The sequence below is a fragment of the Odocoileus virginianus genome, chromosome 20, assembly GCF_023699985.2.
Source record: "Odocoileus virginianus isolate 20LAN1187 ecotype Illinois chromosome 20, Ovbor_1.2, whole genome shotgun sequence".
NCBI classification, from domain to species: domain Eukaryota; kingdom Metazoa; phylum Chordata; class Mammalia; order Artiodactyla; family Cervidae; genus Odocoileus; species Odocoileus virginianus.
In genome coordinates, this window is record NC_069693.1 from 49,298,878 (window position 1) to 49,314,339 (window position 15,462).

The following is a 15,462-nucleotide window of genomic DNA, read 5'->3' on the forward strand; positions in this document are numbered from 1 at the left end:
CCACTGCATGGAAGGAATCTGTTTTTGTATTTCAAAAGACAGCATTTGACAGATAGAAGGAAGCAGGAATGAAAGTCATTAAACAAAAGGTCACATATAAGAGCCACGTAGAAAAGGTCACATGGCACAGGATTCTGTTCATAAGAATTGCCCAGGATAGGTAAATCCGAACATACAGAAAGCAGATGGTGGTTTCCAGGGGCTGGTGGCAGGGGAGGGGAATGACTATTTAATGAGTACGGGGGTTCCTTTCAGGGCAACGAAAACATTTTGGAACCAGATGCAGCTACGGTGTTTCCAGTAGTCATGTACAGATGTGAGAGTTGGGGAGCATAAAGAAGGCTGAGCGCTGACAAATTGATGCTTTCAATTGTGGTGCTGACTTCACCCGAGAAATCGAATCCTTCACTTTATTTAACTTGAACTCAAACAGCCTCACAGGCTAGCAGCTGCCCCTTCTCCTTCTGCCCTCAGTCTTTCCCAGAATCAGGGTCTTTTCCAATGAGTCAGCTCTTCGTGAGGTAGGGGAGCATGGACACTTCTTGTCCTTTCTTTATGCTGTGTTTTCTACTTTGTTTCTTCTTTTTACAGCCTAGTTTTTTCTCCTTGCATAACAAAAACAAGCAGAGACTCAACAGGACCTCGGCAGCCAGGTCTGGGATGGGAAGGGGGCACTGTCCCCCAACTCCCGTGACTCCCATGGGGTGCACTCACCACGGCGATGCTGATGGCATCCTCGTACTTCTTTGTGAGGATGCTCACCAAGGCAGAGGCCAGGAGCAGCAGGATCAGGGGGTTCTTGAACTGAAAAATGAAAAGCAGGGTGGTGGGATCTTGTCTAGGTTCATGGACATCAGAGACCAGGCCTGCTCTAGTGGAGCGGTGTCAGCTCTGCACCCAGAGCCTGGCTACCAGGCTGGCCCTACAGTGATCTGAGGGCCAGGAGGGGAGGACTGTCACCACCCAATGGTTCTCCTCCGCCTGAAGACCCACCAGTGCGGTCCACCCGACATCAGCTTCCTGGAGTCATCTCGACAGTGTCCCTGTCACCAAGACACCAGCCCTGGCCCTGCCTTCCGTTCTTGGTCTTGTCTTGCCATGTCTCCTTGCTGCTCCAGGTCAGAACCTGCCCCTCTGGTGGGACGCTGGCCCTGGGCCAGCATCCTGTGTGCTCCATTCACAACAGGCCCATCTCAGAAACTTTGATGCAGCTTTCAGGATTTTGTGGGAAGCTCTCCAGTAGGTCTCTGGGGGTTGACTCCCACTAAAGTGTCTCAGACTGGAGTGCCGGGGCCTCCAGGCAAGCCAGCTTTCTGAAAGTGTGATGACCCCCGTGTCCCAGCCCAGCCCTGGCAAAGATTGATGGGAAACTTCCCCAAGAGTAGCAGGCCGGTGTCTGCACAAGGGACCCCTCCAGCCACGGGCTCAGGGTTAGCTCCAAGGTCCTCAGTCCTGGCTGGGGCCACTCTGAACAGCTGGGACCAGGCACTGGCCTCATCTTGAACTCTAATCCCAAGCCCAGAATCTCGCCTGGGGCTGGACCGGAGCAGCCCTCCAGACCAGCAGGGACACCACCAGACTCCCTCTGCCCCTCCTGGAGACCATGCCAAACACCCGCCTTGCTCCATCTGACACAGGTGAGTCACCATGAGACATGGCTCACAGGTGTCAGGCCCAATGCGGAGACCCCACCATGGGCCAATAGTGCCGCCCTGGCTATAAATAATGAGACACTTCTGGCTCTGATGGGGCCCCTTTTAAGCCCACATGTAAAGGGGGACAGGCAGAAAGCAGTCTGCTGAAACCTTACTATGTGCGGAAGGGATGGTCACCAGAGATTTATTACAATAAACAGTAAGAGCCCAAATAACCAGCATTTCCCGAGCTTCTCTTCCAAGCCACGCCCTGTGCTCAGCACTTTACTGCATCATTTTATAGGCTCCTTCCAACCCCATGACACTTGTGGCTCAGCTGGTAAAGAATCTGCCTGCAATGCGGGAAGCCTGGGTTCGATCCCTGGGTTGGGAAGATCCTCTGGAGAAGGGAAAGGCTACCCACTCCGGTATTCTGGCCTGGAGAATTCCACAGACTGCATAGACCATGGGGTCACAAAGAGTCGGAACCGACTGAGTGACTTTCACAACCCCATGACACTGGAACTGTTAAGTAGTCCTGCTTGATGGTAAATGACCAACCCAAGTTTCTAAAAGAAACTGAATTGCCGTGGATTCATTTAGATCAGGCAACTCCAAAACCTGTGCTCTTAACAGTTACGCTCGAACCAAGGCTAGCTGGCAGACACTGGGGCTGGAGGCAACCTTTATTAAGCATGTAATACAGGTTCGGCTTCCTCTTATGTAAAATTCAGAACAGGAGGGACTTACTAGCCCCATTTCCTAAATGGGGACAACTGAGGCTCAAGGCAGATCAGTTGCAGACTCAAAATCACAAGGCTGGAAAGTAGGATCAAACCCGGCAGCCTGACTCTAATCTACCTCTGCTTCGTGACTCTGGGGCAGGGATTTGGGGCCACGCTAAGGTAGAATTCCTAGTGGTGAGTCTTCTGAGATGGAGAAGCAGGATCGCCTTGTGAAGTGGTGAGCTCCCTGTCACTTGAAGAGACAGACAGGAGAACCACAGCATCCGGCATGGAGCAAGTGCTCAATGAACACAAAGAATTAATAAGTGAGGGCACATGGACTTCCTGTGTTCGTTGAGGGTGAGGAAACACAGCCATTGGGAGCTGCCTTCCAATCCCACAGGGATACCCTGAGATGGATCCTTGAACCGATGAGGTTAGGATGAATAAGCACGTTTCCTGCTCCTAGAAACTGAAGAGATTTCATTCGTGGAAAGGTCCTGGCTGGAGTCTGGCTGACAGCCCTGGGTGTGAGGTCTTGGCAGGGCAGAGGCCAGGTGAGCAGGGCCTAGTGGAAGAGGCAGCCAGGGCAGAAGTGAGCAAGGCCCTACTCCAGAAGGGAGAAGGTCCCCCACAGCCCACGTGTCAGCCTCCTTCCCTGAACTTCAACTTCCAGGAGCCTCTGCTGCCTCTTCCCAACACTGGCATTCCAGGAAATTTCTGGGTTGGCCAGAGTCACCTGCATACCTAGAAGCCTCTTCTGGTGCCAAAATGCGTCAATGAATGACATCCGTAGGGCTCTGAGAACTAACCAATGAGCAGGGTGGGGACCGGAGGAGACAGGAGAGTGAGGGTGTTACAAGGAGGGCTGCGACTGGTCCCTGAACCGACCAACCAAGGAAGCCTTAAACATGAGCCATGGGAAGGCAGCAGAAGCCTGGGGTATCCCTGAGCTTGACTGAGAGGCAGGTGTCAGGGATGGGAGAGGGTGCAAAAGCCAGGGAGGGGAAACTGAGGCAACTGTGGCTTCAGGTATCTGGGAAATTCTGCCTGTTAACTGGAGCTTTCTGAGCTGGTCCTGGGTGGGAGGTAGGATGTTGATTTCTACACTGGAACTTGCAGCAGGATCTATTTCTATTTTTTCCCCCTTCTTTCCCGTGGTTTCCAGGCATTTGACTGATACAACGTGTATTCAGCACCAGTGGTAAAGGCTAAGAGGGCCAGGGGCTCTGGAGCCAGCTGCCTGGCTTCACTTCCCAGCAGCGACACTTAACACTGAAGGACTCTGGACCCTGGCTGCCAGGTAAACTACAGGGCAACTCAGTTAAATGTGAATTTCAGATGAACAAGGAGTTTTTTTAAAATTTAAGTACAAGCAGGTCCCATGCAACATTTGGAACATACACTAAAAAAACTGTCTTTTGCTTATCTATCTGAATCTCAAATGTAACAGACATCTGTAAATTTCTTGGCTGAATCTGGCAGCCCTACACAATCTGGGAATGTTTCAGCTTCTCTGTATTTCACTGCCCTCAATTGGTAAAGAATCTACCTGCAATGCAGGAGACCCGGGTTTGGTCCCTGGGTTGGGAAGATGCCCTGGAGAAGGAAATGGCAGCCTGCTTCCAGTATTCTTGCCTGGAGAATCCCATGGACAGAGGAGCCTGGTCGGCTACAGTCCATGGGGTTGCAAGAGTCGGATACGCCTTAGTGACTAAACCACCACATCTCAAAGTAGTGATCTGGAGGAAGAGTAAGTTGAGGTTTACTTATTTACTTAGCGTGGTGCCTGGCACATGGTTACCTCTATGAATGGAACGACTAATATTCGTGACTGTGGCCGCCAGGGTAGTAAGCGAGCCCAGCTCTCAGCTAGGAGCGGCCTGAAAGGGGCAAGCCTCCTTTGACCTTGTAGTATAGCGTCCCATGTGCTGAGATTCGTCCACAGACACCCTCAGTCCACAGTTACAAAATGAACGGCGGCTCCCTTCCTCACCCCCAGGGCTACACTGGCTAATGCACGGTCCCACCTGATCGAGATATTTCTTCCACACAGGTTCCGTGTTATCAGCAACAAACTCATTCCAGCCATGGACCAGCCTGCGCTGCGTCACCGAGAACTCTGACAGCCCGTTCTGTAAATCTACCTGGAGGGAGAAGGACAGGTAGGTAAAGATCAAGGAGCCCAAGTCACAGGATTCCCACTCTGGAAGCCAGCCGCTTCCACGATGATCAAGGAAAATGGCCTGTCCACAGAGGAGAGGGGACCAGCTCAGAGACTCCGAGCAAATGGGCAGAGACAGAAGGAGACCTACAATCTCATTCTTTTTCAATGAGCCTGCACTTCTGCCCTACAGATACTACAGAGAAGACAGCGTTGGGTCTACATTTCAGGGTCTGCAATTATAGCATGGACACCTGGAGATGCAGGAACACTTACATTTTCATCTTTAGGAAGATGAGTCTGGGAAGGTAAAATGGTGCAGCTGCCGTGTGGAAGTACCTCCAAAAATTAAAAATATAACCACCTTATGATCTGGCAATTCCACTACTGGGTGTATGTATCAAGAGAATTGGAAACCAATCTCAGTGAGATATCTGTCTATCCATGTTCGTAGCAGCATTATTTACAACAGCCAAAGGTGTACATGACCCAAGTGTCCATCAATGGATGAATGGATAAGCAAAATGTGGTACACACACACAGATACACAGACATACAAACACACACACAGGAATATTATTCACAATTAACATGGAAGTTTCAGCTTTGCAAGAGGGAAAGAGCTGTGGAAATGGGTTGTACAACAACGTGAATGTACTTAACACTTTGGAACTGTACACTTAAAAAGTAGTTAGATGGCTATTTTTAGGTTGTGTATTTTGCCTCGAAACAAACAAACAAAAAAGGCCTGCCTTTAGAAACAAAAAAAGCTACATGATTCCATCATGCATACCTTGCGCCAGATACAATTTCAAGCTGTTTATACAAACTGACATTAAATATAGATGATTTAAGAGTCAATAACTATGTAAGGAAACTTTGTTGTCCTAGTGGCAACCAAAGCTTCACTGTCTTTAAAAAGTTGATAACAAAGCTCTACCAGGAGCTTCCCTGGTGGTCCAGTGGTTAAGAATCTGCCTACCAATGCGGAGGACACTAGTTTGATCCTTGGTTGGGAAGCTAAGATTCCACCTGCCTCAGGGCAACTAAGCCTGTGTGCTGCAATGAAGACCCAATGCAGACAAAAATAAATAAACAGAGCAAAAGCAAAACAAAAAAGTTCTACCAGATGGTTGAGGTGATGGGAAGGCTGGGCTTGTTTCTAGATTCTTTTGAATAGAGCAAAAAAACCATGCTTTTTCCTAGGTAGGGGAAAATGTCTCGGCAAGGAAAACACATTTCCTTCCCCTCTCCAAGTGCTAACAAGTGGGACTTGAATTTAGATGGGCTTTTGAGTATTCTCAAGGAAAGGCTGGCCTGAAACACTGACCTCCAACTTCTTTGAAATTGTGGCATGTGACCTTCTATTAGTGGATTTTTATTGGCTTTCCCAAAGTGTGGTCGGTTATGAGTCAACACACACACACACACACATACCATGTTTGCTTGGCTAAGTAAAGATAACTGAAACTATAAAGCAAGCCAACTCCTTCAGCTTCACAGGGGAGCCTCGTGGAATGGAAGTGGTCTTTGGTTTGGCTTTTGTCTTGTCCTGGTCAGGAATCCAAATTCACCAGAAGAAACGCGAGAAGCTGGTTTTGGTCACCGGCAACACCATGAATTATAAAACACGAAGGGTGGGAATGGCGGGTGGTGAAGAGTTTGAGCTTGAATGTCGAAACACCCAGATTCAACGCTGACTGGGCTGCTGCGGAAACTTGGGGGTCCCCTGCGGCACTCTCTGTCTCTCACAAAGAGGGAGGGGACATATTTATACTTATAGCTGATTCAGGGTGTTGTGTGGCAGAAACCGACACAGCATTGTAAACTATCTTCTAACCAAAACTAAAGAAAGAGAGAGAGAGACATGCAGAGAAAGCTGGGAGGATCCTGGCCACCAGGAAGCACTTCCAGGGCTCACGGCTGTCCACGTGGGTGCCCTTCCTGGCGGGGACTCAGAATGTTCAACAGCAGGAGTATTTTCTAACAGTGATGATAACAGTGTATCATAGCTCAGGATTGTGAAGCCATTTTCAGGACCTCCAGCTGCTTTCCTCTTAATCTGAAAACCCCACCGCCCCAGGCCTCAGAGACAAACTCAGTTCTTACGTAAAATGCTTTGGCTAGGTCCTCTCTGTGGCATTTGCTTGCTTCCTTGGGTGCCAGAGCCACCACCGTCTTCTCTTTCTCGATGGCTTTCAACTCATTTTGTCCATCAATCTGTGAGAAAAAAAAAAAAAGGATTGCTCTTAGGTACACTGGTCTTATATGGATATGTCTTTCTAATGTATAACACACGGAGAAAGCGTGCAGATCTGAAGTGTATAGCTCGAATTTTTACACACTGACCCATATAACCAGCCTCCAAATCGAGAAATACATATTAACATAAACAGCCCCCAGGTTTATTTTGCTTGGGTTTGAACTCTGTGTAAATGGTAACATGCAATATATATATGATTTTGTGTTTAGTTTCTTTGATTCAAGGTTATTAGTGAGATTCATGCATGATGGTGTGTGTGGTGGTGGTTTGCTAATTTTCATGGCTGCATAGTATTCCACCAAATGAGTATAGCACAATTTATTTTTCTGTTTTACTGCTGATGGATTGTTTCCAACTGTTGGCTGTTACCGATGCATCTGTTTTCAAAGAAATTTATTTTACTGAACACAGAGCAGGCAACAATTTACAGATTTAGAACCCTGGACCTTGAACTTCTGGGAGTCTCAGTTAAGAATGCACCAAACCACAGAGAGTGGTTCCTGATGGTGACTGGTGGTATTACGGCCTGTTTTGGGAGACATTTACAATAACCTAAGGAAAGGGGGAAAGCCAGTTGAGGTCTGGGTGCCTAGCAGGTCTGGGAAGAAGTCACATGAAACACCTAAAGGGCATGGGAGGACATGGTAACCTCAGAAATAGGGGAATGGTGAGTATTTTTACAAAATTATTCCTAGTATTCTGATACCCAGGACAAGATAATCATCTTTTCCTTTTCCACCAGGTAGTTGGCACAGGGAAGGAGGAAGGGGAGAGGCTCTGCCTAACAGCCTCTTCCTTCAGCTGGAATAGAGACGGCAGGTTCCCTTTTTACTTCATTCCAAACTCCTCCCTGCCCCTCATCTCCCAAAGGCCCCATTTGCTCAGAAATGGGCTGCTAACCACACCTACTTCCTGGGGTTGCTTCTCACTATGCCAACGACCAGGAAGCAACGAAGGATTATTACACAGATCACTCTGCCGACTCTCTCCTTAAGTCGACCCCACCATCTTCACTGTGTGAGATCCACCTCCTGGAGAAATGTACATCACAGCCTGAGACAGGATGTTTTTTTTTCTGCTCTCAAGACCTGGTTCAAGTGTACCAAATCGAGGGCTTAATTCTTGCTCACACCACAGATGGAGGCAGTCCTGGGGTTACAGGATCTTCCTGCCTGGCTGTTCCCTAGCTTACCATTTCTGTCTGGCCACGACCACACCCAATTCACTTTTTAGGCAGCAGCTCAATCAACCCTGAATGTATAAATCCAGCCCTCTCCTCCATCTTCTCCTCTCTGTCTCTGTTTGTCTGTCTGTCTCTCTCTCTCACAAACACACACACATCACCCATGTTTGAAACATTTGGATAGATTCCAGTTGCTCTCAGGATAGAACCCTACTGTCTCCAAAATGAATGCAGCAGACCCCACCTCACACCCACCTTCCCTGTGTTCCTGGTCTGGGCGGGGCGGCAGCATACCTAGCTAAAAATGCCCTACCCACTGGAGGAGTCCTGTATTCCCCAGGAGTGTGCTGCTCCAGTGCCCCTGCCGAAGCTGGCACATTTTCCCAGCTGCCAAACCAAACATAAAATTGGGGGTTCTTGGCCAAGGGCAGTTTCCCCCCTGGGGGGCTTTGCTAGTGCCTGGAGATGTGTTCAGTCCTCATAGCTGAAGCAGGGATGGTACTGACATCTAGTGGGTAGAGGCCAGGCATGTGGTCAAGTACCTTCCAAGGAATGACCTGGAACAGAATTGTCTATACTGCTGAGGGCAAGAAGTCTCGCTTCAGAGGTCAAAGACTGTCTTGTCCTGCCATCTTCCCAGACCAGACATCCACCTGCTCTACCCTCTCAGCACCCTGGATGTCCCCTTGATGGCGCCTACACCACGGTCACTTGTGTAATGACCAGCAAGTGACTATTACTTAAATGCCTCCCTCTGCTCACAGCGCAGCCCCTCCAGAAGGCGGGGCCCGCACCTGGTACCCAGGGGCTGCTCCGCGGGCACTCATCAGCTGGATCCCAGGACATCAGTGCAAGTGCACGAGCACTTAGCTCCACAGGATGGATGACTAGACACATGCTCTCAGCCACAGGCCTCAGTTTACCCTTATCATCAGTGCTGCTCCTGAGATGGTCCAGCTCCACTTGCCAGCATGTCACCTTGGGCAAGTGACAACCTCCCTGACTGATCACAATTTCCTCATCTGCAAAATGGGGGTGATGCTGGCTAGCTACCCTCATCCTGCCTTTTTTGGGAATCAAACAAATGTGCGCCTGGACAGGGTGTGACATGGTCCAGGCCTCCCATGAACCCCTAGGAAATGCAGGTCCATATCTGTCCCAGGGACCAGGCCTCTGGCACATGGTTGGAATAACAATGATGGTGATGTCACTTGGGTTGTTTAGCCACGTTTAGGAGCGACAGAAGGGGTATGGAGCTTGGAATTGCACAGACCTGGGTTCAAATACTCCTCTGTCATTGACCAGCCCTTTAACCAGGGACAATAATCTGTCTCAGGTTGTTTTGAAGATTTAAAAACAGCCAACGCTGGGGACTTCCCTGGTGGTCCAGTGGTTAAACATCCACTTGCCAACGCAGCAGACAGGAGTTCGATCTCTACTCTGGGAAGACCCCACGTGCTGTGGGGCTACTGAGCCTGTGTGTCCCAACTACTGAGCCTGCGCTCCATGCCAAAAGAAGCCACCGTGATGAGAAACTCGCGCACCGCCACGAAGAGGATTCCCCATCGCCACAAGCAGAGAAAGCCTGAGAGCAACAACGAAGACCCAGCACAGCCAAAGCAAACAGAAAGCAAAATAAAAACAAAACCCAGCTCTGCAGGTGTGCTCTGCATGGGGCAGGTGAATATTCCATGGAAGATCAGTAGCCTAAAGACCCGGAGGGATTTAGGAGGTGTGGTGACCCCAACACTTCACAGCCTCTCTCTCTAACTTTGTCTTGCCGGGGAGATGTTTTCTGACATTCTCAATGGGGTTTCTACAAGTGGCTCTAGAAGATACATAAATGCTTGAATTTTTCTGGTTTTACTTTTAAATTTTCAGTTATTCATATTTTTGATTCTGAAGGTACAGATAGGAAACCTGTGAATTCTATTTTTTTTAAATCTTTGATTTCCTTTTGGTGCTAGGCTTAAATAATTTCTCTATGTATTTCAATTTTTTTTTTTTAAAGTCAATCAGATCAGTGGGTAAGCATAATGTAATCAAGCCCAAACAATGGAATATCATTCAACCTTAAAAAGGGAGGAATTCTGACACCTGCCACAACAGGAATGAAGCTTGAGGATGTTTATGCTCAGTGAAATGCACCAGTTACAAAAGGACAAATACTGTAACGACACCACTTATGTACGGTACCTAGAACAAACAAACTCATAGAGACAGGAAGTAGAATGGCGCTTCCCAGAAACCGGGTAATTGTTGGTTTGTTTTTGCTGTGCCGCTTGGCTTGCGGGATCTTTGTTTCCCAATCAGGGACTGAACCCAGGCCACGTCAGTGAAAGCTGAGTCCTAACCGCTGGGCCGCCAGGGAACTCCCAGGAGTTAGTGGCTACCAGGGACACACTCAGTTGCAGAAGGTGAAAAAGTTCTGGAGACGGTGGTTGTGATGACTGGACAACCACGTGAATGTACTCAATGCCACTGAACTGTGTGCTTAAAAACAGTTAAGATGGTAAATGTTTTCTACATCTTACCACATACACAAAAAATTCAGAACAAGAAAAAAACAAAACAAAACAGGATCAAAGGAATCCAGCCCCTCTGCCTTTGCGGGTCAAGATGAGCAAGAATTCCCACCCTTTCTTGGGAACTCTGTCCCTGGGAGCCAGCCAGATGGCTAAAACAGGCTTGTGTGGACAAGGGGAGGGGCTGGGAATGCAGCCTGGAGGAGGAGGGTCCAGCGGGAGACTCCTAAGCCCCAGCTGTGTTCCGTGACCGTGACCGTGACTGTGGGGACAGGGTCTGAGCCCATGAAAGTGGGAAAGTGTCTGGCCTCCAACTGTGCTCTTTAATTGAAAGCCACGGACACACTTCTGGGTCTGTGAACAAGAGAACTGAAAAAAAGAGATGCGAGTAAGTACAAGCTCTTGGCCGTTCATAGCAGCACTATTCGGAACAGCTCAGAGTGCACCAGCAGATGATGGAGTAACAAGATGTGCTCTTGCACATAATGGAATATCATTCAGCCTCAAAGAGGAATGAAGTGCTGGGACCTCCCTCATGGTCTAGTGGCTAACACTGCGCTCCCAATGCAAGGCGCCCAGGTTCGATCCCTGGTCAGGGAACTAGATCCCACATGCCACAAGCAACTAAAAATCCCACATGCTGCAACTAAAGAGCCCACATGTCGCAACTAAGACCTGGCACAGCCAAATACATAAATAAAAATACAGCTTTTTAAAAAGGAATGAAATGCTGATGCATGCTACACTATAAGTGGAATTGTGTCTTCAAAAAAAGGTATCTTGATATGGAAGCAACCTAAGTGCCTATTAATAGATGAATGGGTAAGGAAGATGTGGTGTCTACATATGTACACACACAGACACACACACATACACACACACAATATTCCTACTACTCAACCACAAGAAAAGAATGAAACCTCACCATTTGCAACAACATGGATGGACATAGAGGGCATTATGCTCAGTGAAGTCAGACAGACAAACGCTGCATGATGTCACTTATATGCAGGCTCTAAAGAGCAAAACAGATGAACAGACCTAACAAAACAGAAAGAGTCACAGACACTGAGAAAAAACACGGGGTTGTGAGAGGGGAGCAGGTGGGGGAGGAGAGCAACAGATGAAGAAGATGAAGACGTGCAAACTTCCATTTGCAAAAGAAACGTGTCACGGGTATAAACACACAGTGTGAGGAATATAATAGACTAATTAAGTGATGTCTTTGTATGGTGACAGATATAAGTCTATGGTAACTAGACTTATCCTGGTGATCATTCTGACATGATCATCATATTGAAATGATGTATACCAGGAACTAACATATTGTTGTAGGTCAATTAAACTTCAAAAACAAACAAAATCTGATCTCATAGAAAAAGAGATCAGATTTATGGTTACCAGAGGTGGGAACGGCGAGTTGGAGGAAGGCGGTCAAAAGATAGAAATTTCTAGTTATAAGATAAATTAGTACCAGGTGTGTGATGTACAAAATGATAAATATAATGAACCCTGCTGTATGTCATATACAAAAGTTAAGAGGGTGAGTCCTAAGAGTTCTCATCACAAGGAAAAAATATGAGATGTTGGATGTTCGCTGAACTTACTGTGATAATCATGTCACGATGTAAGTCAAATCATGATGATGCACACCTTAAACTTACACAATGCTGTACATCCATTTATATCTTGATAAAAATGGAAGAAAAAAGAAGTTATCTTGAAGTCCTAACCCCCTGAAGCTCAAATGTGACTGAATTTAGAAACAGGGTCTTTACAGAGGTAACCCAGTGACAATGAGGTCATCAGAGTGAGAGCCAGTTGAATACGACTGATGACCTCGTAAGCAGAGACCTGGACACGGGGACAGGTCCGCACAGAGTGATCCCACTGGACACTACTTGGCCAGCAGCACCGGAAGCTAAGAGAAAGGCACGGACAGGCTCCCCACTACGGCCCTTAGAGCCAGGCCCTGCCCACACTGCTGTCTTTGACGTCTGGCCCCAGAACTGTGGGAGAGTAAATTTCTGTTGTTTGAAGCCATCATAATCTGGGGTGCTCTGCTCATTAACCTTAGGAAACAACATTCTCCAACACGGACGGACCTTGAAAACCTCGTGCAGATGAAGACAGACACAAAAGGCCACGTTACCACTTGATTTGGTTTTTAGGAAAGGTCCAGATTGGATGATTTCATAAAGACAGCTTCCTTGGTGATTCAGTGGCAAAGAACTCACCTGCCAATGCGGGAGACCTGGGTTCGATACCTGATCCGGGGAGATCCCACATGCCGCGGAGCAACCAAGCCCGTGTGCAACGACTACAGAGCCTGTGCTCTGGAGCCCGGGAGCCGCAGCTTCTGAGCCCACATGCTGCAAATACTGAAGCCCCAGAGCCTGTGCTCCACAGCCTGAGAAGCCACTGCAATGAAAGATCTGCACGTCGCAGCTAGAGAATAGCCCCCATTCGTCACAACGGGCAAAGCGCCCACGCAGCAACAAAGACCGACCACAGCCCAAAATAAATAAATAATTTTTAAAAGCCGAAAATGGACCTGTTCTAGTCATTTCTTTTGCAGATTCATTTACTGCAGAATGGTTTCTGTTCAAAGTCAGCCACAGCAGCAGTGCCTGTAACAGCTAAGTACTGGAAACAACCCACATGCCGCTAATAAAGGATGGTGCCGGGGAGGAGAGCGAGGAGTCCCTGGCTGCCCTCGATACTGATGATGACAATGAGGAGCGGGAAGAGGAGGCTTGGAAAGTTCAGGTGCTAAAGAGGAACAAGAGGGACAGTGACGATAGAGAAGCACTTGAGAAGGCAAAAATGGAACGCACGTGAAGCCTGACTGAGGAAGAGAGGTGAGCTGAGTTTTGGGCAAACGTCGAAGTCGTCACCAACAAAGCTGTGAAGGGAAAATACGCATTCTTACAAAGCATTATCACTGGGGTGCCTTCCTCGCGCATGAGGATGAAGACGTATACAAGAGAGATTTTGGCACACTTCCTAGGTGGTGCTAGTGGCGCTCTTGCAACGCAAGAGACACAAGAGACACTGGTTCAATCCTGCGGTCAGGAAGGATCCGCGAGTAGCAAACGGCAATAACGGCAACCCACTCCGGTCTTCTTGCCTGGAGAATTCCATGGACAAAGGAGCCTGGTGGGCTACAGTCCATGGGGTCACAAATTCACACACGACCGAGGGACTGAGCAATAGACACTGCCCCGCAGTGGTGGTACCCAAGTGGTGGGAGCTTTAGCAATAGACTGAGAAGGAAAAAAAAGGGCAAGGCATATTGTGAGCAACAGGTTATCCTGGCTATAACCGAGAAGAGGATGGGTTTGCTAGCATAATCAGGGCACAGAGACCAGGGACTGGTTGCCTTCGGGGCTTGAAACTGGGTGGTGGGAAACAGGCAGTGAGAGACTTCTACTGGACCCCCTTTGGCATCCTGTCAGATCCCGAACCCTGAGTAAGATTTGCTGATTCCAAGGAGGAGAAACCAGTCTTGACTAAGCCTGGGGCAGAGCCGGAGCAGGAGGGGAGGGCCTTCCTAGGCCAGGATGCTCAAGATCAATGACTGGGCCAATGTCAACTTGGGAAGGGAGGGCAGAGGCTACGACGGGAGAGACCCACGAGGAGGGCAGCAGGGCTGGGCGCACAGAGCAATGGGAGGCAAGAGGGATGCGAATGAACTCAAAGAGCCGGTCCACTGCTTTTTAAACTGGGTGGGGGGAGCATCACCAGGCCCAGGTTTCACTGATCTGGGCCCTGAGTCCAGGTTCCCCAGCTACCAGCCGAGCAACCCTCAACAAGCCCTTTGACTTCTCTGAGCCTCCGCGTTCTCTTTTGAAAATGGGAATAACGATACCACACATGGAGCACTGCTGAGGCAGAGGTTCTCAAGGTCCAGCCTCAGGTCAAGATGGGTTTCAGAGAGGTGTTTTCCAGCTCCTGGAATCACAGCTAGTTAGTGTTGGTGTGCTCTGCATGTGTGAATGATGGTGGTGTGAACCCAGACAGCAAAGAACTGCCAACACGATGTGAGGTGCTCAGAGTAAGGGTCTTCTGGGGGAAGCAGGTGGTGCAGCGCGGTCAGCACGAGAGAGGACGGCTGGGTTAGGAGCAGGCCGCTGCGACTGGGGGCCAACAGGTGGGTGGTAAGGTGAGGAGCCTGGTTATGCACAGGGAGGTTAGATAATAAGCAAACACACACCAAACATAATGTGAGCTGGCACTCTTGCTGTTGAGGAAGGGAGTTACAAATATACACAGAACTGACACCAGCCCTGGATTGAAAGCTATGATCAAATATATAAAACATACATGTATACACACACACACACAAGTATAAAATTGAATATGGCTCTAACAGTGTACACGTACACACACCTGCCCTGAGGGCCCAGAGGCCATAACACCCCAGGAGCATGGTCACACAGCACATCGGATCTTGATTTCTAAATACCCTTCTTCTGGGACTTCCCTGGTGGTCCTGGGGCTAACACTCATCACTCCCAATGCAGGGTGCCCGTGTTTGATCCCTAGTCAGGGAACTAGATCCCACATGCCACAACTAAGAGTTTGCATGCCACAGCTAAAGAGCCCATGTGCCACAACCAAGACCTGGTGCAGCAAAAGAAATGTTAAAAAATAAATACATATCCTTCCAGCGAAAAGAGCCAAGACTCCTAGAAGAAATGGCTGGCTCTAGGGCTGGATCAGGGAAGGTACACAATGAGCTTGGAATTTCTTGTTATGCCAGAGAGTAAGCACATGCTCAGAGAATGACGGAAAGATGTCCAGAGGACAGAAAAGTCGCCATGAGAAAAGGCTTCTAATGGCCAAATCTGGGCATAAGGATAAAAAAAAAAAAAAGAGGGTAACAAATTTTAACCCACCTAACAGAACAGGAATTTGTGATTGCATGAATGAATGTATGAATGATGTGTGAATGAATACACAAAC

The 15,462-nt window shown here is 48.4% G+C and overlaps 1 protein-coding gene across 1 annotated transcript in view; it reads right to left on the reverse strand.

Annotated features, from left to right (window-relative positions):
- Positions 1 to 15,462, reverse strand: part of ATP2C2 (ATPase secretory pathway Ca2+ transporting 2) — a 75,550-nt gene that overhangs the window by 48,708 nt on the left and 11,380 nt on the right. Inside the window, exons 2-4 of the mRNA XM_070451457.1 lie at positions 6,633 to 6,743; positions 4,390 to 4,506; positions 715 to 804 (exon numbers count right to left, since the gene is read on the reverse strand). Of these exons, the coding sequence (XP_070307558.1) occupies positions 715 to 804; positions 4,390 to 4,506; positions 6,633 to 6,743 (318 nt within the window). The remainder of the gene's footprint in view (positions 1 to 714; positions 805 to 4,389; positions 4,507 to 6,632; positions 6,744 to 15,462) is intronic.